Genomic DNA, 23,240 nt, shown 5'->3' on the forward strand with positions numbered 1-23,240 from the left:
TTTGAAATGGGAACTTCCCCTGCCCCATTTAGATACTACAGTGTCGTGCAGGCATATAAAATTCTAAGATTTATCAGTTCTTATTAACCATCATGTGGAGTATATTGCCATAGAAATTCTTCATATTCTGTGTTTAGCCAGCTTGCTTCATGACCACTATCCCAGTCTCCCTGCCTCGACCATGCTTCTTGCCATGAGATCTTGGTCTCGGACAGAAAGTTTACCAGTTCTGAGGTACATTAGCGATATTGTCGTTACCACGATGCTTCCCATTAACACAATGGAAACACTTGGGAGAAATGCTGCCGTAGGTGTCTTATTCCCATGCTTTTCTGTTCCCCTCTCCTACCTGACACCCTACTTCCCATGCAGGCTGGCGTGACAAGGGAGTGCCCAGCTTTGACGCCAACTCTTCAAATAACAAACAAAAATTAAAGCAAAAGCCCACCGCGCAAGATCAGGGCAAAGAATGGAGTGACTTTAGTGATTTGTTTCATTACGTTTGTCTCATAAGTTGTTTTGCTGTGAATAGTTTGCCCAGCTCTAAGGCCAATAACGTGCGTGCCCCACCAGCACCTGTCAAAAGTCCTGGCAGCTCCACAGACCCCCAAAGAGATGGATGGTCGGGAAGAGTGTAAGGAACAGCCTGTTAACGTTGGGTACTTGGGGAAATGGGTCTCTTTGGCACCCTGAAGGCCTGTGTCCTTACAGCCATGCCGGCTTTGCTCTCCAATCTAACTGGGCCCGGGCCAACCAGAGTGATATGCAGTATTAGCCTGTGAATAGGAATGTGAACCGCAGCCGCTGAGATGGAGCATACTGGTCACGTGGAGCCATCGGGCTCCAGGCACCGAAAAGCGGCTGGTCTAGGTCTGTAGCAGCATTTCGTGTAATGCAATAGCTGTGCTCTGCACATAGGCTCCAGATCACTTCCATGCCTGCTGGTAGTGCCTTGAGCCCCCTAATGAGAGTGAGGGGGGGCATCGCACAGGCCCATAGATAGAGAGAGCCTCTGCCCTGAAGAGCTTACTATCTATTAGAGAAGACGGACAGGGCAGGAAAGAACAGGCATAGAGAAGGAAAGTGACTGACCCAAGGCCACCCAGCAGATCAATGTCAGAGCTGGGAACAGAAACAAGGTCTCCTGAGTCCCAGTCTTGTGCCCTATCCACTGGGCAACACTACCTCAAAATACCCTCCAATACTTTGGGATAAAGAGCCTGCACGCCACCAGAGCTACAACAGAGCCAGCATAGGCTGGAGACCCCAGGCCTTGCCTTGCTCTGTAGCCTGAAACATACTGTAACTATTTTGCATGAGCTTTGCCTTGCTCTGTCCTTGGTTTTAGAGTAAACACATCAATAAACTCCAGAGGAGGAGTTTTCCGGAGAATCTGGCAAGGAGCAATGGGAACATGCTGATGCGAAGTTCAATATTAATCTTTTGCAAAATGAGTGGGATATTTTTAAGGGAAAGCCGGAAGAAATTTGAATAATGTTTCCATAGTCCACTGCAAGCCCTCGCTCTTGCAGTGAAATCTAATGGCTGGAATTCAGTAGACCTACCTGCTGCATCAGCATCAAAATGTGCTGCCCTGTTCAGAAACAACTCATAAATAGGGCTCTCCCTGATCCCGCTCCGTCACAGCAGAAACACACTAGAAGAGGTAGTGGCAGCATCCCTGCTTGAATTTGAAGGGTTTTTAGCAGTTAGCACAGGAGTTTTAGAAAAGGTCTTTTATTGTACAGGATATTTTGTTAAAATCTGGGAGAAATGATACCAGGGGGTTTTAATTAACCAGGACACTAGCTGAACTCAGTGTGTTTATTCTCCCTGCCCACTGGCTCCTCCAAGCCCTGTTAAATTCAAACTACTTTAAAAAGCGGGCAGTTGGGGGAGGTAGGTGGGAGGAAAAGTTGGTCAGCTGTGGCACATTCCAATCAGGGAGCTCTGACTTAAGATGCTCAGAAAAGACATTGGATGTGTCTGTCCTGGTTCTCGTCCTGGCGCTCATCACTGAAACATCTGCGTGCCTACAAGGGGCCCGGCAGTCTTACCCCTCAGGTGGGATTGTGCTGTGTTGGGATTACAGTTGGGATTGCTTTTTGCACAAGAAGAGAGAGAAGCATTAACCTGAGACAACGGCTGCAGGCTGAAACTAGACAAATTCTAACGGGAAATAAGAGGCGGATTTGTAACAGTGAGTTGAATTACCCACCAGAATAGCTTCCCAGGGGTTTGTGGTGACAGCCTCCATCGTTTTCAGTCTTTGTCGAGGCTCTTTCTAATGCAGTCACAGGTTATTGGGCGCCATGCAGGGGTCATGGGTTGAGGGTCTGTGGCCCATGTTATGCAGGAGGCCAGATGGGATGTTCAGAAGGGATCAGCGGGTTTACGAATACAGTGCACAGATATGCTCCAGTCAAACTTCTTTACCCAACCTCATGCTTGTTCTCCCAAGGAAAGCCAGAAGGAGAAGCAGCAGCCGTAACTTTTCATAAAATAGTTTTAAAACTTTTGTTCGGGTGACAGTGTTAAAGCTTTTCCACTTCGGATTTTCAGGCGCGATGACTGAACCGCAGAGTCCCCCCGAGCCAACGGCTGCTGGGGAGAGCCTTGGCGAAACAGGTGGCAATTACAAGGTACAGAAGCGATGGCCCGTAACAGACTAACACGGTGTGTTGCTCCAGCTCACCCTTGAAACATACCTGGCGCCTGAGTGGACTCGCGCTTACTAACGTGGAACGTTGTAGCTTGTGTGGGTAAAAAGCGAGCAGCCTGGAGCCTTAACAGCACGGCAGTGTTTTAGCATGACCCAGTGCGGTGATAAATCTGTTCCTTGTGTGCCAGAGCTGAGCTTTCCAGCCTCCGAGCGTCAGAGTGAGACTTTGATCTGATGCGTTACTACTAGTACCTCTGCCAGACACGCTGCTGGAAAGGGGAGATGCTTTCCGCAGGGTCTGTCAAGGCCCAAGCCTCTCCCGGTTATCTGTTTACTGTTGCAGCTGCTTAGCTTTTATTATCTGGCTGGCAACGCAGGTTGTGTAGCCCCGCCGAGTTTTGCTATATTTGTCCGAAGCGTATTTCTGTTGAACTGGAGTGGTGGTAAAGTCCCTGATGATAAATGCAAATGCTACCTCGCAGGTCAGGGTTTCTGCTGTGTGGCGTCGGAGGGCTGTGAATAAGGAACATCAGCTCAGCCCTTCAGCTCCTGTGTGGTGCTGCATTTCCTTTCTCCATCTTGCACCGTGCGGAGGAATAGGGCAGTGTCCGGTCACCGTGGGCTCCGCTGGGTGCGAGCGCAATGCGTCAGTCGGTGTGGGGGTGTTGCACCGGGGGAAACATACAGGGTCTCCACAGGGAGTGCAGGAGAAAGCGGCACGTTGTGATATGCTCGCAGCGTTAGAGTGATAGCCCCCAGCGTAATGTCAGAAGCAGTCGTTACCCATCCTCTGAGACAAAGACCCCACTTGCCACAGGGAATCGCCCACTTACTACCAGTCCGCACTTTCCCTCCGTCCTGCAGTGGCAAGCGCGCGCCCCTCAGCTGGAGGACACGGGGGACCAGCCCAATGCTCTGCTGCTGTTCTCGGCCAGGGAAGCTGGGAGAGAGGAATGGACCCACGAGACTGTTTGGGCCCTTCACTGCAACAGCGTTCGGGAGACCGACTCATTTCTGGAAGGCTTGGAAGGCTGAATGGCTTTCCCTGGGCTCACACTGCCCCTGGGCCTAGATTTCTGCTAATTGCTGGCAGCTTGGGCTGGAAAGAGGCTCCTGGGGATGGCTCCTGGAAAGGAATGAGCCAGCACATTTGGGGTAGCTGTGTTGGGTTCTCAGGCCGTGGGCCCTTATCCTGCAGTGACTCCTTTCCCAAAGGTCTGTCCGATCTTTCGCACCAAGGATTGAGTGACGCCCAAAGTGAAACTCCCTGGCAACTGCCAGTTTGCCATGTAGAGCGTGTACAGACCCACGTGTTCGTGAATGGTTCCATTGCAGAACCCTCTAACTCGCCCTACGACTCTGAAATTCAGGGTTCCCGAAGGCTCCATCTGAATTTGTTACCAAATCCCAACCCTGTTTGGCTGCTGCTCAGCCCTGCAGACCCCAGGTGAAAATTAAACCCATTCCAAGCTAGTCAGGGTTAATGACTCAGGTAATAAGCTCATGGATCAAGAGAGAGTGATGAGTAGGAAACTATGAACCCACCCCTGGGGCAGGAAACCACAGACCAGAGCAGAGTCCCAGGTGAATTGTTAGAGTGAGCGGAGTGGATCTTGGGTCTTGCACTTGAATTGATGATCCTGAAGACAGGCATTCACTTTGTGGTCAGTGTTTCAGCCAAGTACAGATGAGATATCACGCCTTGTTGTATTCAACAGACGCTCTGTGGTCAGTGCTTGGCTATCAAGCTAAAACCAGAGCCATCCATCTCGCCAGAACCTGCAAGTCAGAAATCCGTGATGCCGGCACTCGCCATCAGGGGAGGTGAAGTGCAAAGCACATCCCGGCCTGCAGATGCAGTTGGTGAATTGGAACAAGTTGTTGATGAGGGTGGAAGGAATTCAGACCGGTCGTAGAGCTGCCCAGCTACCATGGAGTGCGACTCGTATGGCTCAAACCTACTGGGCGAACGGGAGTGGCTGGATAGGCTGCTGGGATACTGAACGGTTTGCTGCAGAACTAGGAACGCCAGGTTCAGTTGTAAGGAGACTGGCTAGCAAGCAAAGGCAGAAATAGGCGATTTAGTCACCCAGCCTGCTTTGCTGCTGTTTGTGTTTGAAGTGTGTGTGTGTCCAGCTGAGTTATCACCAGTGCCAGGCCTGGCTTTCTGGAAGGGAAATGCCGAGGGTTCCCCCATGGGCGACAGCGCATGAGGAGCAGACTGAGTAACGGCCTGAAGTGCCCGGGCTGTGACTGTACCTGCACATCGGAGCTTGTCTCTGCCAGCGTGGCCGGTGTCCAGCTCCCCCTCCCGGCTCCGGCCAGGCCGCGGCCGTGGAGGTGCGAGAGCGTCCCCTCTCCTTTCAGATCACCGTCTTCGAGCTGGAGAATTTCCAGGGCAAGAAGCGTGAATTGACAGAGGAAACTCCGAATGTGACAGAGGAAGCTCTGGAGAAAGTGGGATCGATCCAGGTGGAATCAGGCCCGTAAGTACAGAGAGCAGACGGATGAGCCCCACAGAGGTGGGGGGCAGTGCCCTTCAAATGCAGGAGGGGAGAGGGCAAGGGCCCCCCACAGCAAAGAAGGAGGATGAGTTTCTTGCTAACAGGGCCCTTGTTCTGCACCCTTGAGACGAGTCTGGGAAACACAAGCCAGGTGCTGGGAGTGAAGGGACCATGCAGCCCCAGGCAGCAGGAGGCTCGGCTGGGCTGTGAAGACCCTCCCACAGACCTGTGCGAGGGGCTGACCCTAGGAGGCAGGGATCCCGTGCAGTTGTGGGGTGCTCGGCTTGTTAAATTCCATCCCGCTCTGAGGCTGCCCGCAGCAGCTGCTGCCAGGGGAACCCCCCGCCCCAGTGTGGGGGATGTGCTACACACCCCCTGAAAAACCCGGCCCTGTCCTGGCCAGCAGCCGGGAGAGGAGGCGGGGGGGAGCCCCGAAGTGGGAGTCCCCACGCCCTGTGTCTGCGTACCGCCCCAGCGCTGACCGGCCTCTCCCTGCAGGTGGCTCGGGTTCGAACGCCAGGCCTTCTGTGGGGAGCAGTTCGTGCTGGAGAAGGGAGCCTACCCGCGCTGGGACTCCTGGTCCAACAGCCACAGCAGCGACAGCCTGATGTCCCTCCGCCCCCTGCTGATTGTGAGTGGGGCCGGCGCGGAGCTGGGAGGGGGGACAGCCGCAGAGAACCCCTTTGAGGCGAGCCAGAGGCGTGGGACCCCCTTGCTGGGAGTGGGCAGCGAGGGTGCACAGCAGAGGCTCAGGATGGGAGTTAATAGCCCCCAGGGGTTGTCCTGAGCCTGGGGCCCCACGTTGCTCAGTGAGATGCTTCTCCTGTGAGCCCTGCCCTCGAGGGGATGTGCTCCCCAGGGCTATTTCGTGTCAACTTAAACCCCCTCCCTTCTCGGCCCTCACCACGGAGCCTGGGGAAGGAGCCCCCATTTCCTGACTCCATTCCCCAACATAGCTCCGCCATGAGCAAGCTCAGGGGGCTGGGGCCTGCCTCTCACCCGTGTCTCGCACAGATGCGCACGTCAGCTGGAAGGGTGGGGGCCTTTCGCTCCTCTGCATTTCTTTGGCCTTCGGCAGCTTTGTTCCCAGCTCCTGTCGGCCAGCAGAGCCTGGGATCTCTTGAGGTAGCACCAGGCTGGTCTGGATCCCACCGTGACGCTCCCACGCGCTGCGGCGTGTGTGATTCTCAGCCCAGAAACCAGCCCTGGCATCTGCCAGGCCACCCATGCCTCCTGCTCCGTCCAGTCAGCGCTGGCTGGGTGTGGAGGCTCTTCCCGCCCTCGACAGCCGGGGCATGCAGGGCCACTTGGGCATTCAGCCCCCAGTGATCTCTCCACAAGGTGGGCAAGCGGGGGTGGCTTGGCCAGCTTCTCCCCAGCAGGCAGGGCAGTGGGAGAGCAGCTTGCTGGATGTCTCCACTGCAGGACAGCAACGAGCACAAAATCCACCTGTTTGAAAACGCCGGTTACAGCGGGAGGAAGATGGAGATTGTAGATGACGACGTGCCAAGCCTCTGGGCTCACGGGTTCCAGGACCGGGTGGCCAGCGTCAAAGCACTGAAGGGAACGTAAGGGCAGAGACCCCCTGGGCCAGCCCCCAGCTCCAGGGCAGCCGGTGTGAGACGCTAGCAGCCAAAGCACCGCTGTTACTCTCCCGCTGAGCTGGGCGCTGGATGTACACACGCTAGGAGACACAGACTGCCCCAGAGAAGTGACTTGCCAATTACAGACATGATGCAGCGGGTGGGTGGAGCGCAGGGGGCGGGGCCGGGGCCGGGGACACATGGTTACATAGACTAGCGCAGGTTTCAATCAATAGCTAAATAAAGACCTGCCACCCCTGTCTGAGGGGCTTGTGGAGCCTGATACAAACTGTATCCAACTCAGTGAGCAGGGGTGAAAACTCTTCCCTAACCCCTAGCAAGCCATCAATCAAACCACCCGCACCAAAGAGAGACAGAAGCAGAATGTGCCCCCTTTGCCCAGGTCTGGCAGCCTTCAGGGCCTGGAGCTGGCCGGTCAGTGATGGCCCGGAGGCTGGACAGAGCACCTTCTTGGGGGCATGGGCTACACCCAGGCTTTGCACCGCAGTAACTGCCTGGGGGAGCTCTACGGTGGGCGCAGAGATACAGATCCCAGGTGCCTAGAGCTCTTTTCCCGGCCCTGGGCGAGGGATCACACAGCTTTGTCTTTGTTTCTGAGTCGGCTGTGGGTGCCCCAGCTACGGGGCCAAGAGCCCAAACAAACCGATGGAAGAAGGAAAGCAGGGCCGCATGCCTCGGGCAGGGGACTTTCCTGGCTGGGTTTGCCCTGGAGGCTAGGATCATGGTTCAGTGCTGGTCTGTTCTCAGACTTCGGCTGCAACATCTCAGTCCTTCCCCATCCCCAGCCTCCTGGCCCTGCCTGACCGAAGTCAGGGCGAGTGAGAACTCCTCACTTTGGGGGGGTACATTCCACTGGTGTCCCTGGGCTGTTGGGGGGTGGGGGGTGTCACTTCCTGACCTGCTGATGCCTGCCCTGGGAAAGGGAAGTCCCTATGGTTCTGGTCCATGTGGGTGGGTAGGGGCTGGGGGCTGCTGCCCATTCTCTGCGCCCTGCTGGTTCCTGGGGCATAACACACACACCTGACCTCCCCCAGACCTCCTGCCCCTTCCTTGCTGGGCATGCCACCATTCCCTCCTGGAGCTTTGGGCATCTGCCATTCTGTGCTTGCTGTGGCCTTATTTAGCAGCTGCACCGTGACACCCTCCCCCCCAAGCAGGGGTGCACAGGACAGCAGGAGGCCTGAGCAGAGCCGGGCTGATGGGGGAATGGCCCTTGGCCTCCAGCTCTGCTGGGGCAGCAGCAGGTCGACATGGCCTTTCTGTGGATGCAAAGAGCAGCTCCCCCCCCCCCACAAGGCTGGGGAGAGAAGGACCTGGACTTGTATTGCAGGTCCCTGCATGAGTTCGGGGGCAGCCTCCCCCTGGGCCTGATCTCTCTCCCTGTCGTCATCGCTGGAATGGGAAATGGCTCCAGCCCATCTGGGAATGATGCTTATGCCTTTAATTATCCCCTGGCATGAGCCACGGACAGGTTCCCCGGGACGACAACTCTTGCTGTTGAGCACCAGGTCCATGCAGCTTTGTTGTCCCCCGGGGTGCCAGGCTGGCTCCGGGTGGCGCGGGCAGCCAGGGAAAGGCCCGAGCTCCGCAGGAAAGCAGCCGGTGCGGAGGCAAGGCATGTGCTGCCAGGACCTGGGTGTGCAGTACGGTGTCTCGGGGGGCAAGGCCAGGGAATGGTGCTGAGCTGCCCCCCCCCCCCGCACTTTGCGACGTGGGGTGAAATAGAGGGCTGGCCTGACGGGCACCCAGGGTCCAGCGGCAGTGCGGGAGGGAGGCGACATCATCTATCCCTGTGACTGCTTCCCCCGTCGCTACCACTGAGCCTGTTCCAGCCCCCGTTAGCCTGGCTCGGCCGGGCCAGGCAGGTCCCACGCTGCCCAGAAACTGTGTTCATGTAGCCAGCTAGGCCCTTGGCGTCCTGGGGCCCACGCTGGGGGCTGGAGCCAGCACCTGCTCCGTGGCCGGGGCCAGCACAGCCCCGGGGGAGGCACCGGGCGCGTACGTGAAGCAGCGACGCTGTGGCTGGGAGCCAGGGCTGCCCCCGCTGTGCCCGCCGGCCCCCGCTGGGGAGCTTGCCTGGAGCTCCCGTCTGCCGTGCTGAGGGTTGTCTCCCTCTCCCGCAGGTGGGTGGGCTACGAATACCCCGGCTACCGAGGCCGCCAGTACGTCTTCGAGCGGGGCGAGTACCAGCACTGGAACGAGTGGGACGCCAGCCAGCCCCAGATCCAGGCTGTGCGCCGCGTCCGGGACCAGCAGTGGCACCAACAGGGCTGCTTTGAGGCCAGCTGAAGGGGACGCCGGCGCCTTGCAACCACGGCCGAGGAAGAGGAGGACGACGTGATTTATAACCCGCCGTGTTTGCGCCAAACCTTCTCAATAAAGCTCAGAGCTGGAGGCTGCTGTGGCCTGGCTTGTCCCGCTACTGTGTTCGCAAGTCGGCCGCTGGGCCAGGGCTGTGTCCTGGGGGCAGGCGCCAACCCTGCGGCTCTGAGAGCTGCCCTCCTTGCCTCCTGGCATCGCACAGGGGTTCCCAGCCGGGGGGGGGGGCACGACCACCCTGCCCGAGCGGGCGGGGGGCCTGGCTAGATGTGAGGGAAGCCCAGGATGGGAAAGGCTGAGAACTGCTGAGCGCTGCCTTTTCCCCACGCGGGCGGGCCCCACAGCACAGGCTAACGGAGCTTGGCCTACATGGGCTGCCATGTGCAGCCGGCCCGACATGTCCTCCTGGTGCTAGGGCCGTGTGGGAGGTACCTGCGGCCCCAGACACATCCCTGGGGCGTGTTCCCCATCGCGCCACAGCGTGAACCCCGACCAGCGTTGGCCCTGATGCCAACTCAGCTGAGGCCTCCGTGATGCCCGGAGGGGGGGGCAGAGCAGCTGTCTGGGCGGCTAGACTCTCCAGCAGCAGATTGTGCCCAGCAAGAAGCTATGGAACAAAAGGGAGAAAAGAACAATCGTGCACGTCGTTACATAAAGGCTGCAGTGTTCCAAAAATAACACCCCTTCCGCCGCCGCTTCGCAGAGCTCACGCTGCCTGCCTGCAGAACGAGATGGCGACCCGAGCGCTTGCTCCGGGGGATGCATCGTGGGCACCTCCTCGCAGCTCCTGGCACGCTGCTTTGCATGTGATATCCGAGAGCGGGGTCTCTGCAAAGCGCAGCTGAAAGGGTTGCAAAGGTCATAGCAGACACGCTGGCGTTTGCCTTTCGGTCTTGCCCTCGGGGAAGGCCAGCTGCGTCTGCACAGCCCCTGAGTACAGAGCGATGCTGAATTATCTGAGTGACTATAAATCAGGGTGCTGTCGCTGTGGCAGCTCACAGAGCGACCACGCTGGGGAGGCGGCAGCCGCAGCGGGGGAGATGGGAACGCGGGCGGTTTGCAGAGCTCGGTTACTGACGGTCAGCCGAGGTACCTGGCTGCGGAGAAGGGGGCGGTGCAAGAACTGCAATTTCCCCACATTTCGGTCACAGCTACTTGCATTACAAATGATCCCAGGCTGTTTTAGGATGGGACTGCCTCTCTCAAGCCGCTTGGCTTGCGTGGACTGCATGGGGAACTCTAAGTGGGTCAGTTGACCGGTGTCGAGATGTTACTCTGAGCACCGTGTGGCATTACACCCCATATTCTTCCCAGAGCTAGTGTTATAATATGATTATGGCATAACTAAGATGTATTTTACGCAAGATGGGTCACGTGAGGTGTCCTTGGAAAGATTGATTTACTGACTACGATTATCCTATGTGTATGCATGTATCCTTTTTGTATCTGAAGTTAGAAATATTGTCCTTGTAACTACTACAAATGCGTTTACACTTGGGGAAGGCCCACTAGACCGAGTGCAATCAGTCTAGATTGCTGGTTGGAAGGGCCATTAGGGAAAACAACAGGTCTTTGACGATGCTAATCTCCCACCTTCCTGGAAAGCCTCCTTGGGGACGCTGCAAACGGCCCTTGTGTTATGACTGCAAGATCACGTAAGCAAGTCACGTGATACTGGACTCTATGAATAATGCTAGTACTTTCCCACTGACCAGTGGTGGGAACCACACTGGAAGACAAAGGATTCCCGCCATATGTAAAACCTATTTAAGGCAGGGGAGTGATATAATCAGGGTTTGTTCTTCACTGAATCCTCGACCAAGATGAGTGCTGTAAACATCTAAGAAACAAAAACTTGTTATTTTCCTCTAAAACCAGTTTGTGGAATTCATAACTGGAGGGGGAGGGGAGGATCTGTGCATATCTTCCTCCACATTGAGGGAGGGGGCGAATGTCATGAATTTACACGGTATCGTTCTCTGTGCAGTGCAAGACGATACAATTTTGGATTTACACCCAGAGGGGGGTGTGCTCTTGAGTGCTGGGCAATTTCTTAGCTGAGGCTTTCCATGCAGAGCTGATTTCAGAGTCTGTGTTTCTGCAGCTGGGTGTGTTCCTGTGTGCTGGGAAAGTGCAGTCTGAAGCCTGAGGGAGGGCTTGGCTGGCCGCCTTCAGCAGTACAGTGTAAAGGGAGCCCAGGCTGGTGGGTCAGGCATGCGCAGTGATACCCTAGTTCCAAGTAGCACCCTGGGGGGAACCCGTCACACACAGGCTGCCAACACCTGCAGGGAGAGCCCACAGCAGGAATTTGCAGCAGGGTCGTGCCCCCGCCCATCAGAGCAGGGAGTGTCCTTTGGCAAGACATGTGTCCAGCTGGCTGGCGGCAGAGTCCCTCAGAAGGAGAGAGGGGATGGCGGAGTGGGTACTTTGGCGCAGGCCCGAGATTCATCTCTTTTCTCGCAGCTGGGCAGCTCAGTGCACTGGTAGTGGGAGGAGGAGCCTTTCACCCGAGTCTGCCCAAGGCAGAGCCACCCGAAATGGTAACATATCGAGGCCTGTTCTGGTTCCTCCGAAATGGGTAATTTCACTGGCACTAGAGGTTGCCAGGCAACAGCCTCAGCTGGCAGGGTTCTTCACCCCACGGTTCCTGCCTGACAAGAGGGTGGGGAAAGCCCGAGAGGTGCTGAGCAACCTCGATGCCCACTGAGTGCAACGTGGCACCTTGCAGCATCGCGGCACCTTGCAGCATCGCATCCGCGACCACCCTAGCATGGAAACGGCAAGCGCCACGCAGGACACCATGCGGTACCGTTACTAACTCACCCAGGCTTGGTTTAACAACAGCGGCCTCTCTCTAGCAGGAGGGCACGTCTCCTCTGCCTGCCAGGAGACCCATGGGTCCTGTGCAAAGCAGATTCTCTCTGGGGGCCCCAGATTGCGTTGACCAAACCCAGGCTACAGCAATGTTACTTGCTCGGGGGCTGGGGGAAGCTGCATTCATGTCAGAGACACAAAGGAGGAAGGGGTTTCATACAGAGCCGGTAACAATTCCACTGGTCACCTGCCTTCACTGCTTAGCTTGTTCCCAAGTTCTTAGCCCTGAGTTGGCATGAGGACCTACTATACTAAATGGGCAGATTGATCTCCTGCGCCTGAGAGAAACAGGAAAGCAAATTACTGTCTTGCGCCCTTGTGGAGATGAAGGGAGACCACGCGGCAGAAAGAGGAGAGAATGAGACTGTGTACAAAACGTGCTGCAGCACAAAACTCTGCTACAATATCAGTGCCTTTATCCTGCATTTCCTTCCTCCTTGTGCTTAATTTGCACCAGGGCTGAGCCCCAGTGCCCCTGGGCCTGGCAGTTCAGGGCCCTGGCGCCTCTGGGCTTGCTGCACCAGTTACAAAAGCAAAAGAATTGCTTGATCCCTGGCACCTTTCTTTACAAATTAAGCCCAGCTTCTTCCCCATGTATTTGCCTGTCAGTGGCAGGAGCCATTAAAAAGATGGTCAGAAACGACCTGCCTATGCCGGGGAGCGTCTTGCTAGCCCAGGCAGTTCATAAGGTACCAGATATTTAAACCACACCACTCTGGTTCCCTCCACCATCACCCCCCACCTGAGTTTCGTGGCAATCCCCCTGAGAATATTGGCTGCTGTGCAAACCCTCCGAGAGCCTTCCCGCCCACTTCTCACGTGGCACAAAGGGTGGCACTGAGCTCCTACGATAGGAATTTTTCTCACTGCGTGGCTATAGCACATGGGCAGGGACCGGACTCTCTTCTTGCTCATAACAGTCTTAGCTGGCATAACGCCATCAACTTCAACTCAGTCACATTGGTGGCAGGGAGGGGATTTAGGTTGTTGGTTTCTTGATGGAATCCCTGAGAAGTTTCTGGTCCTAGCACGGACACTTCTTTGTTTGCTCACTAGTGACTTGTATCCAAAACAAAGGTCAACATCAGAAAGGCGGCTTTCCTGCCAGCCCTTCCAGGATGACATGTCCATGCAATTGCTGGTCTCTGGCTTTGTTCAGAGGCGCTCGCATGGATGTGTTTCAGGTTTATTTCCACTGACCCATCACCTTGGCTCCACGCAGAGGTGCTGAGCTTTGGGAGTTGCTAGGCTGTAGTGAGAGGCTCAAAAAGGAGTTGACAGAGAAAAAGATCACGTTACCCAGCATGAGGCATAGTTACGATGCTTGCTAGGCCAGTTAGTTAAAAGAAGTGTTTGGTTTTTTTTTTAAGAGAAATCATCTCTAATTTTGCATCCACTGCCCCTCTGGCGGGGCACGCTGTCCAGTGGCATTCCAAGGAGCAGCTGTTGGAATATACTTTGCTATAAGGCCTTCAGTCCTGAAGAATCCAACATTGGGTTTTGCCAACTGTATGTCTCTAGCGCTGCTGAAATGCAGCCACCTCTGAGGCAGAAGGGAAAGCCACCTGCGTTCTGCAGACCTGATTCTAATCTTCCTTACGCAGTGTGACCCAATGGCGCTACTCCAGATTTACACCAGTGTCACTGAGATTAGAATCTGGTCTGTTGCTTTGTTTTGCATCCTGGCTCAGAAAGCACTGGAAAGTACTAGGTTTACACGTCCGTCTCCTCCTTGTCCTAACACACAGCACACCACAGCCATCTCTGCCCCACTTTGCGCTCTCGGCGCTATGTTTAAAGCATTACATCCACAGCTTTCTCTTTCTGCCGAAAGTAATGACTTTGGCAACAGTAGACATTTACTGTTTGTTTGAAAGGCCCAGTTATTTACTGTGCACGCAGCCAGCCGACTTCAGCAATTTTTGTACTTCTAACCATGGGGCGGGGATGTCAGTTTGTTACAGGGATAAAGTCTCTGGCTCCAAAAATCCTGAAGCAGGGCTGGCGGTCGCATTCTTTGAAAGCGAGGGTCTAGGGCCTGGCCTGCGTTCGGCTGATGCGTGCAAACTCTAAATCTCCTGGCCAACCCACCCAACAAAGCAGGCTGCTCCGAATGTGAAAGCTAATGAAATAATTCTGCAGCTGGGGGTTTAGCGAGACAATGGCTGCTGGGGATCAGCTGACCTTGGTTTTCGTTGAGCTTTTATCCAGCATTCTCCCTTTGTAGCATGCTTTAACTGTTTTGTAAATAGTTTTGGCACCATTCTGCTGAGGCGCAGTATAAATTCTGCTGCTCGGCTGCAGCCCCTTCACTGGCTCAAGCGGGTACTGGTGTAACTGGTAAGAATTTTCTATTTATTGTCCTTCTTTTGGTTTTGGTTTGGTTTCCACTGCAATCCAAAGCCGCATGTCTGAAGACTAACCTACTATCCATAGCATTAATACAATAAAGAGATGCCCAGCACTGTGTGGGGGTGTATGTCCAGGAGGGTGAATAAGAGAGGATACCAATGTTTTGGTCCCATACAGCAACAATGATTTCATGACTGGTCAGGAGCCTGACCCTTATTGAATTAAATTTTAGCAGGTATCACTTGTTTCACATAACTTCGAGCCTACTCAGATGTGGTGGCTTTGAAAATTCCTTGTGTTTGACCATTACCGGGCACGAGCTCCTTTCAGGGGAGACTGTCCTGGGCGGGGCAGAGAAAGACGTGCTGCCACTCCATCCTGCTCAACGATGCTGTGTGCCACACACCGTCGGCAGCTCCGTTGGTGCCAACCAGGGAAGCTGGGATTTGTCTTCCCTGGACACACAGTCCCGGCTGCCCTGCGGGTTGGGATCTCCCTGGGGTTTAAATTGCTGAGGTGGGTGGTGGAGAAAGCTTCACAAACTTGAACTGCTTCAGCCAAGCCCTTAAATGTTTAGGCAAAGCCCATGTGGTTCACCCCTCCTGCATTGTTGTTAATATTGTTTGGGACAAAATTCGGAGGGTCTCATGCAAGCTTTCCTCAGGCCAACTGCAAGTCAATTGCCCTTGATTTCACTGGGAGTTTGCCTGCGTAAGGACTGGCCAGCAGCTGAAGGGGCTCTGAGCTGAACTCCCAACTGAAACCAATGGAGACTTTGTAATGCTTGATGGCGCAAGATGGGCCTGGACTGGGCTTTGGCCCCAAACCAAAGCAAGTCAGTGCACAGATTGTCACCTTCCTTACTCTGCCATGGAGCCAGAGACTCATGTCTGAAGAATACAGGACTCTGACTGATGGGGTACGAAGGCTGGAGAGTCCTACAGGGCAAAGCCAGTCCACTCCCGCCCCCGCACCAGGGTCCCGCTGCACTGCCCTTGTGACTCTAAGGTGGCGTGTCTTAGCACACTCGCTTTTGTTGGGCAAGCACTAATTATGTATATACAGAACCAATGCTATAAAAGGCACTTGCCTCCAGCCTTTCCATAGCACCCAGGGAGCTGCAGTTTGTAGTTTTTGCTCCCACCACGATCCCTTTGCAGCTGGTTTGTAAGGTCTCTCTCCCCACTTTGGATGAATCATTGTATTCTATGCAAGCCCAGAGCTTTAGCACAAATTCCAGCACCAGGGAATTCTTCCCATCACAGAGATACAGTTCAGATGGGTGAAGGAGGCCCTCCCCCACCGCTGGGCCTGCTCCACCTGGATTCAAGGGAAACCGTGCTTAGAAACCCCCAGTGTTGGTAATTTCAGTGGGTTCCTCGGGCGTTTATTGGCCAATCAAGTGAAGGGGGAGGATAGCCGCAGAGCACTGGGCTGGGGGGGGGATGGGTGCGGGTGTATGAACCCTAACAGGATTCCGGTTATAATGATCAAGACCAACGTTTAACCATTTGAGTTTCCCTCCCAGGTGCTCAGTTTCACAATGGCGTCAGACCATCAGATGCCAGCCTCTAAGCAACAGCAAACCAGCTCCAAGGTCAGTATGCGTTTCTCTTAACGCTGTGCGGTGAGTGCTCTGTGCAGCAACTGAGTCTGTACCGTGATATGGTCCCAAGAAGCATAAACGAGCGTATGTGTAAAAATGTGTGTGCACCTATCCATTGCCCCAATTCCGTGCATGCCGGGAGGTGCTCTCCCCTCTTCGAGGGAGCAGGCTGGAATACGAACGGCTGAGCTGCTTAGAACGCCTTCCCCTAAGCAGCAGCTGCTTGCCCTTGTACCTAAAAATCCCCTCTGCCTTTCATATAGCAGCTAGGAATGTTGTCGTGACCATGCAGCCGGGTGGCTAGGCAGTGAGCTCTTAGCCCCAGTGCCGTCCCATAAGCAGCTGCTTAGCATTCATGGCAGCACCAAATGCCCTCACCTCCTCCCCACCCAAAGGCTCTCCTCCAGGATGCAAGATCCAGAGCTGTGGGACAAAATAAAGAGGCTTCCCCACTCCAGCTGCTCCCAGTTCAGTAGTAAGCAGCTTTCCAAGCCTTCCCCGTGGTGTTGGGGCCTCTTAGGAAAGCGTGAGAGCAAGTGACCTATTGACCAGCCATTCCTAAGGGGGGGGCCCCCCAGGGAAAATATATAAATCCTGCAAATTTAGAGCCAAAGCCTCTGCAAGAACTACAGCAGCACTTTGCAAAAAGTAATTCCTAAACCTGCCTGTATATAAGGAAATGAGACCGTGCCCCAAGATTAGCTTCTTTGAGCCCGGTACTGTGTCAAACATTTCCTTTGATCTGCATACTGATGGATCTGACTTGTCAGAGCCAGGAGAAATACCAGGAAGGGGGATTTTCAGGAGGCTTGGGTGGGGGGCGGGGGGTAAGGTGGTGTCAGAGCTATTCAGTGTTGCTAATTCTTGTGATTTTATCGTAAGTCTCCCAGGGGTATTTGGTGTTTACCTTTAAGGCCCCAGCTCCTGGAGTCTGGGCTCTGGGACGCTCCCACCTCACAGGGTCCTAGAGACCGGGCTCCAGCATGAGCCCAAATGTCTACACCGCTATTATACAGTCCCTTAGCCCGAGTCAGCTGGCACGGGCCAACCGCCAGTGTCTCATTGCAGCATAGTAAAAAGTGTTAGAAAAGGGATTGAGTCCTGTATGTGGGAGGGGGAAAGCCCCGACCTCACATTACCCTCATCTTGGGACCCAGGGACTCTGTGAACTCTGACTTCGGGGTGACAATCCTGCTCAAGTCGGCAGGTACTTTTCCCTCATTCGGGGCCTGATCCACCCCCTACAGAAGTGGCTGGAACGGCTGCCATTGGCTTCAGTGGAGTTGTCTCAGCCCTCATCCTGTTTCGGGTGCAGACACCATACATTGTCCTCTCTCTGCTCCACTGACCCACAAACATGTGCTGACCGGACAGAGCCCGGCTCACCGGATGACGTGTTAGTACGTAACGCCCACCCCGAAGCCCCGGGCTCTGTCGCTGGGGCTTGAATTGCATTGGCAAGGAAAGGTTGCCATAGCCGGAGTATATCTGTGACTTGAAAGCCAATTGTTGAGGATGCTCAGACAAATTTGAAAACCCAGCCATAGCCGATAATTTCATTGCGAACTGTGGGCTCAGCACGGGGCACCTGGGTGCTGGGAGGACGTGGCTGAGTTGGGGAATTCAGAGAAGAGCTACAAAAATGACTGAGGTCCATGGTAAATGGGCTAAGTGATGCCTGCTCTGAGTTCACGAAAGATAATGGAGTTGGACCGGGGCTGAATTTGGCCCAACTTTTATAATTTGGGGCAAATAACCACCAAAGAGACATAGAACACTCTGCAGGGACCCAAGACCAAGGAGTGGGTTCTTTGGGGTAGTTTGTAACTCAGAGAAATGGAAGAAACCAAAGTTCAGGAAGGGTATCCAGAGCCCTCCTCCAGGGCCATGCTGGGAGTCACTTGGCACTTTTAAAGGAGACTGGGCCAAACTCTTGAAGATGCAGCAAAGACTCTTGCCCTGGCTGAGGGATGTGGGCTGAATGGACTGGTGTAAATGGTGCTTTTCCAGCTCTAACCTCCACCATCCCAGGTGCGAACAGAATTGATGGGGCTGCCGGAGTGTCTCCTCCCTACACTGGCGAAGAGAAATCACAAGGGAACGTGCTGTAGGGAACAGTCCTACACCGACCCCTGTGCTCGCAGGCAGGATGGACGGCAGGGCTTCAACCCCCCTTTTCTAAGCTGCTGTTCTCTCTCTCTCTCTCTCTCTGGGTGTCAGATTGTCGTCTTTGAGCAAGAGAATTTCCAAGGTCGCTGCCATGAACTTAACGCAGCTTGTTCCAATTTGAAGGAGGCGGGAATGGAGAAAGTTGGCTCCATCCTAGTACACTCTGGACCGTACGTATCTTGCACGTGGGATGGTGGGAATGGAAGCACTTGTGTGAGTCTGGGCCAGTAGATGTGTCAGACGGGGGGAGGGGAGGTTGTGATAGTGGCTTAGAAACAACTGTTCAGCGTAAAACAAGATCAACTGAAGAAGTAAGTTACTTAATGGACGTCCCGTCCCCCTCCCCCTGCCCCCACCCGGGCTTCCCCAGCCGGGAGAGGTCCCAGCAGTTGAAACTCTGGGTGGAGTTATGGAAAGAGACCCCCTGAACACCTCCTAGGCTGACAGATGCTGGGCCAGACTCAGCCCTCATTGATGCCCTCGTGAATGTATTTACTTCAATGACCTCACACGGGTGGAGCTCTACACCCAGTTGGCTGGCAGTTCTCTCTCTCGCTCTCTCTCTGTGTGGGTCAGGAACAGGATCTCTCTAAATCTGTATAACACCCCTGTTCCGTAGATCCCTGGGACAGCTCCTGTTGTGGGGGGCGGGGTGGGGCTGCTGGGCAGGCTTTGTGTTATTTGGGGAGCTAGGATACAGTGGGCTGGCTGCCAACACATGCTCCATGCTGGTGGTGCTGGTTCTGATGAATGCTTATGCACTGTGTCTGCCAGAATTTGGCCCATAAAGTCAAAGTAACAATATGGAATGAGCTGGACCAATCGGCAGAGTCACAGGTGCCTGGCATGCTTAAAAGGAGAGATTTGCAGGCTGTACCGTACCTAGGCTTATCCCTCACTAGCATTTTAACATAGAGAACAAGTGCACTTCAGTTTCTTGATAACATCATAACATGTTAGGTCTTTCAAGTTCATTATTTCTACACAGCTGGAATAATAGTTCACAATGACCAGGAAATGATGTCCTCTGAACTTGGCTATATCTGCAGCTAGTCTCTTCCATGGTCTCTCTGGAAGAGGTGTTTGTATGCTGTATGGCTCAGTATTGTCTCTGAAGTTGATTTGTATTTGATCTTCTTCCCAAAGTCCAGTATCGCCAAATATTCCATTGACTTCTACCTTTCTCACTAGGCTTGTTACGGCTGCCACCGAGAAAGTTGTTGGTCTTGGATCCAATACACTCTGAATGCAAAGTTTTTGTCTTTGTATGTTGTTTTCATGGTGAACTGGCCCATGTAGATCAGAATCTCTCCAGGGCTAGTCAGAGCTGAGCCAGGTGACTTCAGCTCGGGGGGGGGGGGCCTTGAAAGTGATTGTAAGTCCCTTTCGAGATGACTGTGATGTCCGCTCCTGAGTCAATAGTCTTGCCATGAATATTCAGTTTAATCTCCAGGCAGGTTCTGTGTCATCACAAGTGACAGATCCCAGAAACAATGACTCTGGATTGTCTGTAATATGACCCAACTCCCTGACGGCTTTGGTGTGGCAAATAGCTGCAAAATGTCCATATTTCATGCATTTATTACACCATGTGCCTCTGGCTGGACATGCATCATATCTTGGGACGTGACTTTTTCCACATCTTATGCATGTAGACAGGAATTTGTTCCTTTTCGCCTGGGAGTTCTCTGCTCACCTCAGGAGTCTTATAGTAATGGCTATTAGCACTCAGGCTGCATCTCATAGAATCATAGACTATCAGGGTTGGAAGGGACCTCAGGAGGTCATCTAGTCCAACCCCCTGCTCAAAGCAGGACCAATCCCCAATTGTTGCCCCAGATCCCTAAGTGGCCCCCTCAAGGATTGAACTCACAACCCTAGGTTTAGCAGGCCAATACTCAAACCACTGAGCTATCCCTCCCCCCCTAAACCACATATAACGTATGCATCAAACATAGACAGAACCCTTTCATAGTCATCTTTGTGACTGTCTATAGCAAAGTCAAAATATTTAAATATGTGCTCTGTCTACTTCTCCATAGTATAAATTAAAGAAGATACCTCTATATCTCGAGTTTCTTTGTGGAGGTTGATAGAAATGCAAAATCTTGCAAAACATTGTTTCATCTGTCTATTATGAAGGTTTGTCAAAGCTGAAGTTCTCTGGGGCACTGAAGAGTGGCAGGTTGATGAGATCCTGCAACTTTTGTTGCTTTGTTCCTTAGGTTTGCAACTGTTGTAGCTGTTTTACTTCTGTTTCTGTTCTTAGTTTACTTCTGACACCATGTCATGCTTCCGTACCAGATACGGACTGGTTACAGAGCTTGCTTATACATACCAGATGTGTTCATCATATGATCCTTTAATGTCCTGTTGGGTGTAGTTAAGGTTAGCTTAAATAAGGTATTTTACACACTTTGCCACATTGTGGCAGAACAGTATAATACCATTTAGCATTTAATTTAGAGACACACCCAGTATAGTAAATAAATAACCAGGAAGCCAACTGATTCCTCCAGGCAAACAGCAAAAGGGATGTTTCTCTGGCCACCTGCTGAGGAGTTTGGGGATGGTTCAGAAATGGAGGTTTCTGGTGTGTTGCCCATCTATCTCCAATGTTTGTACCTTGTTCTTTTCCAGCTGGGTTGGCTACGAACAGGCAAATGGCAAAGGGGAGCAGTTTGTGTTTGAAAAGGGCGAGTATCCCCGCTGGGATTCCTGGACCAACAGCCGGAGGAGTGACACCATTGGCACCCTGAGACCCATCAAAGTGGTGAGAGTGCTTATGTCAGACCCCAGTCAGTATAATCTGGCCAGGCAAAGACCTAATCATGAGCCTTTTCTGGGGTCCCCTCAGACTGAGAGCTGGAGCCAAAATCCTGGACAAAACCAGCTGTTCTGAACTTTTCAAAAAGGCAAGTCACTGTGTCCTCAAATGCCTGCAGCTCCTGCAGTCGCCATATTTGTGAATATACCTGTGCACAGATCTCCACTGAAAAGTTGTATGTCTGCAGGAAAATAAGAAATGTCCTACTAGGTCGAACCATGGGCCATCTAGGCCAGTGTCATGTCTCTGACAGTGGCCAATGCCAGATGTTTCAGAGGAATGTCTGAGGGAACCATAGAATAAACAGTTATGGGGTAACCTGCCACTTCCGAAGTTTGTTGGTGAACGGCTAAGGATGATCACTATACAGGTCTGCTCACACTCAGCATTCCACCTCCTGTGAGCAGGCAAAGCTCCTCCTGACTAGGGTGACCTGGGCCCACTCTCTGTGCACTTGAGTTTTGTTTGGAGGCTTGAGCCATCTTCTCCAACTCCCTGATAACTTCCCTGGAAGGTGCCTGGCCTCGTTGCTAACACTGACCCCGCATCTCTCCTCTCTTCAGGACAGCCAGGAACACAAGATCGTCCTCTATGAAAACCCCAGCTTCACTGGCAAGAAGATTGAGATAATAGATGATGATGTGCCCAGCTTCCATGCTCATGGCTACCAGGAGAAAGTGTCATCTGTGCGGGTGCAAAGTGGCACGTAAGTACCTGGGGCAATGGGTCCATGTGACCCTGTTAGGATCTGGGCACTGGAGTCTTCTTTGCCCTGCACTTGGAATCTAGGAACTGAGGGACAGAATCATTGATTGCATCAACTTCTGTCCTTAGAGCCCGGATTGTCTCCAGTTTCAGGCATCGCCATAACAACCCTAACCCAGGTGGTTAGACTCCAGGCACAACTGCTGTCCTGCAGTCAGCATCTCTGCTGCTCAGCCCTCTGCCCTGGGCCTGGAGCTGAGCAGGAGAACACATATTGCTAGATGGGGCTTGAGAATAAATAACCTTTTACCCTGATGCACGGAGCCTCCTGAGGCCAGTGAGGTGTGTGAGGAGGCCAAGGATCAAGTGCCCTAGTCGGGTGGAGCAGGGCAGGAGGGAAGCTCCCAAACTGGGTCAGCCCCAAGGTGGTGGCTCCTCTGGGTTCAGGAAGCCCTTTCACTCAGAGGCTTTGAAGAGAGCTTTAATGGCTCTACAGCAGAGGGCAGTGCCGGCTGACGCCATGGTGCTACTGAGAGCCCTTGGGCCACATCCCCTTGCCCCGGCCAGGCCAGGGACAGAGTTCGATTCACCACCCACAGGGGCGGGGTTGCCTGGGTGGGAGGAGACACTGGGTGCTGTCCCGGCTGGGTTTCCCTGACACCTGGGTTCTCCCAGTCTCTGACTTGGCTGGGCTTTCCCTTTGCAGCTGGGTCGGATACCAGTACCCCGGCTACAGAGGCTACCAGTACCTGTTTGAAAAGGGGGACTATAAGGACAGCTCAGAGTTTGGTGCCCAGCACCCCCAGATTCAATCCGTCAGGCGCATCCGGGATATGCAGTGGCACCAGCGAGGGGCCTTTCACCCCACCAACTGAAGCCCCTGCCCCTCCTGAGTGCCCAGAGGAGAAGGAAACTGGAACCAGTTTTGTGTGACCTGCTGCTGTTCCCCAGTGGCCTCGCTCTCCCACATGCGGCTGCATGAGGAATGCTGCTCTGCTGCTGAATAAAGCTTTGAGTTTCAAACGCTCGATCGAGTCGGGCACCTCTTTTCTCGGGGCGGCGAGACACTTGAAATCATTCTCTGAGTTTGCACTGGGGGACGTGCTGGTGGGGGCTGCTAGCTCTGAGCTCCTCAGAGCCCATATGCGCCTCGGAGACCCCAGAGTGTGGAGTGGAGGCCCAGCATGAACACAGGGCAAAGGCACTTGTCATTACCCCCCTCTCCCCCCCAGCCCCGCACTGAGAGTCGGGTCACCCCCCCCTCCCCCAACCCCAACCCCTGGGCAGCAGTGACTGAAAATTAAGAATTAAAGGCATGGAGCCCAAACGCACACCTCAGCCAGCAGGGATAAGACAGGAAACCAAGAGCTTACAGCAATTCCCTCCGGGGTCTGAGCTACTGAATTCAACAGGAAGTGCAGTTTGTCCAGGACTCTGCAGACTGACCGGCCTGTGCAATGCCCTCAGACAGTTCTGGTGTTTGGCCTGCCCCGGTGTGGGCCCAAACGCCCTGCCATGGGGCGCAGAGTGCTACAGCAGCTTGGTTGCTGCTGCGTTTTTGTGCATTTCAGTAGGAAGAGGGTCAGCCACCCCTAGAACGACCCTGGAGCATCTTCCT

At 53.9% G+C, this 23,240-nt stretch overlaps 2 protein-coding genes across 3 annotated transcripts; both read left to right on the top strand.

Moving 5' to 3' along the window:
• Positions 1-1,969: 1,969 nt before the first annotated feature.
• Positions 1,970-9,151, top strand: CRYBB3 (crystallin beta B3). Of its 2 annotated transcripts, none has more exons than XM_084648643.1 (6): positions 1,970-2,200; positions 2,563-2,642; positions 5,030-5,148; positions 5,665-5,797; positions 6,592-6,734; positions 8,894-9,151. In XM_084648643.1, exons 1-6 carry the CDS (start codon positions 1,981-1,983, stop codon positions 9,057-9,059), a joined length of 861 nt encoding a protein of 286 aa, XP_084504769.1. In that variant the 5' UTR covers positions 1,970-1,980; the 3' UTR covers positions 9,060-9,151. The 2 variants fall into 2 exon arrangements, with proteins under 2 accessions (XP_084504769.1, XP_084504770.1); XM_084648644.1 differs by having other exon boundaries at positions 1,976-2,064.
• A 4,965-nt stretch (positions 9,152-14,116) lies between these two features.
• Positions 14,117-22,649, top strand: CRYBB2 (crystallin beta B2). Its single transcript, XM_084648729.1, has 6 exons — positions 14,117-14,303; positions 15,844-15,912; positions 18,142-18,260; positions 20,731-20,863; positions 21,481-21,623; positions 22,329-22,649. The coding sequence occupies exons 2-6, from the start codon at positions 15,859-15,861 to the stop codon at positions 22,495-22,497; spliced, it is 618 nt and encodes a 205-aa protein (XP_084504855.1). The 5' UTR covers positions 14,117-14,303; positions 15,844-15,858; the 3' UTR covers positions 22,498-22,649.
• The last annotated feature ends 591 nt before the right edge of the window (positions 22,650-23,240 follow it).

The sequence above is a fragment of the Lepidochelys olivacea genome (assembly GCF_965140295.1).
Source record: "Lepidochelys olivacea isolate rLepOli2 genome assembly, chromosome: 15".
Classification (NCBI taxonomy): domain Eukaryota; kingdom Metazoa; phylum Chordata; order Testudines; family Cheloniidae; genus Lepidochelys; species Lepidochelys olivacea.

Coding starts and splice junctions, on each gene's coding strand:
- CRYBB3 (XM_084648643.1), top strand. CDS start 1,981: ATGTGTCTGTCCTGGTTCTCGTCCTGGCGCTCATCACTGAAACATCTG. Junction 2,201..2,562: donor TAAGAGGCGGATTTGTAACA/GTGAGTTGAATT, acceptor TCGGATTTTCAG/GCGCGATGACTGAACCGCAG. Junction 6,735..8,893: donor GTCAAAGCACTGAAGGGAAC/GTAAGGGCAGAG, acceptor CCTCTCCCGCAG/GTGGGTGGGCTACGAATACC.
- CRYBB2 (XM_084648729.1), top strand. CDS start 15,859: ATGGCGTCAGACCATCAGATGCCAGCCTCTAAGCAACAGCAAACCAGC. Junction 15,913..18,141: donor AACAGCAAACCAGCTCCAAG/GTCAGTATGCGT, acceptor TCTGGGTGTCAG/ATTGTCGTCTTTGAGCAAGA. Junction 21,624..22,328: donor GTGCGGGTGCAAAGTGGCAC/GTAAGTACCTGG, acceptor TTCCCTTTGCAG/CTGGGTCGGATACCAGTACC.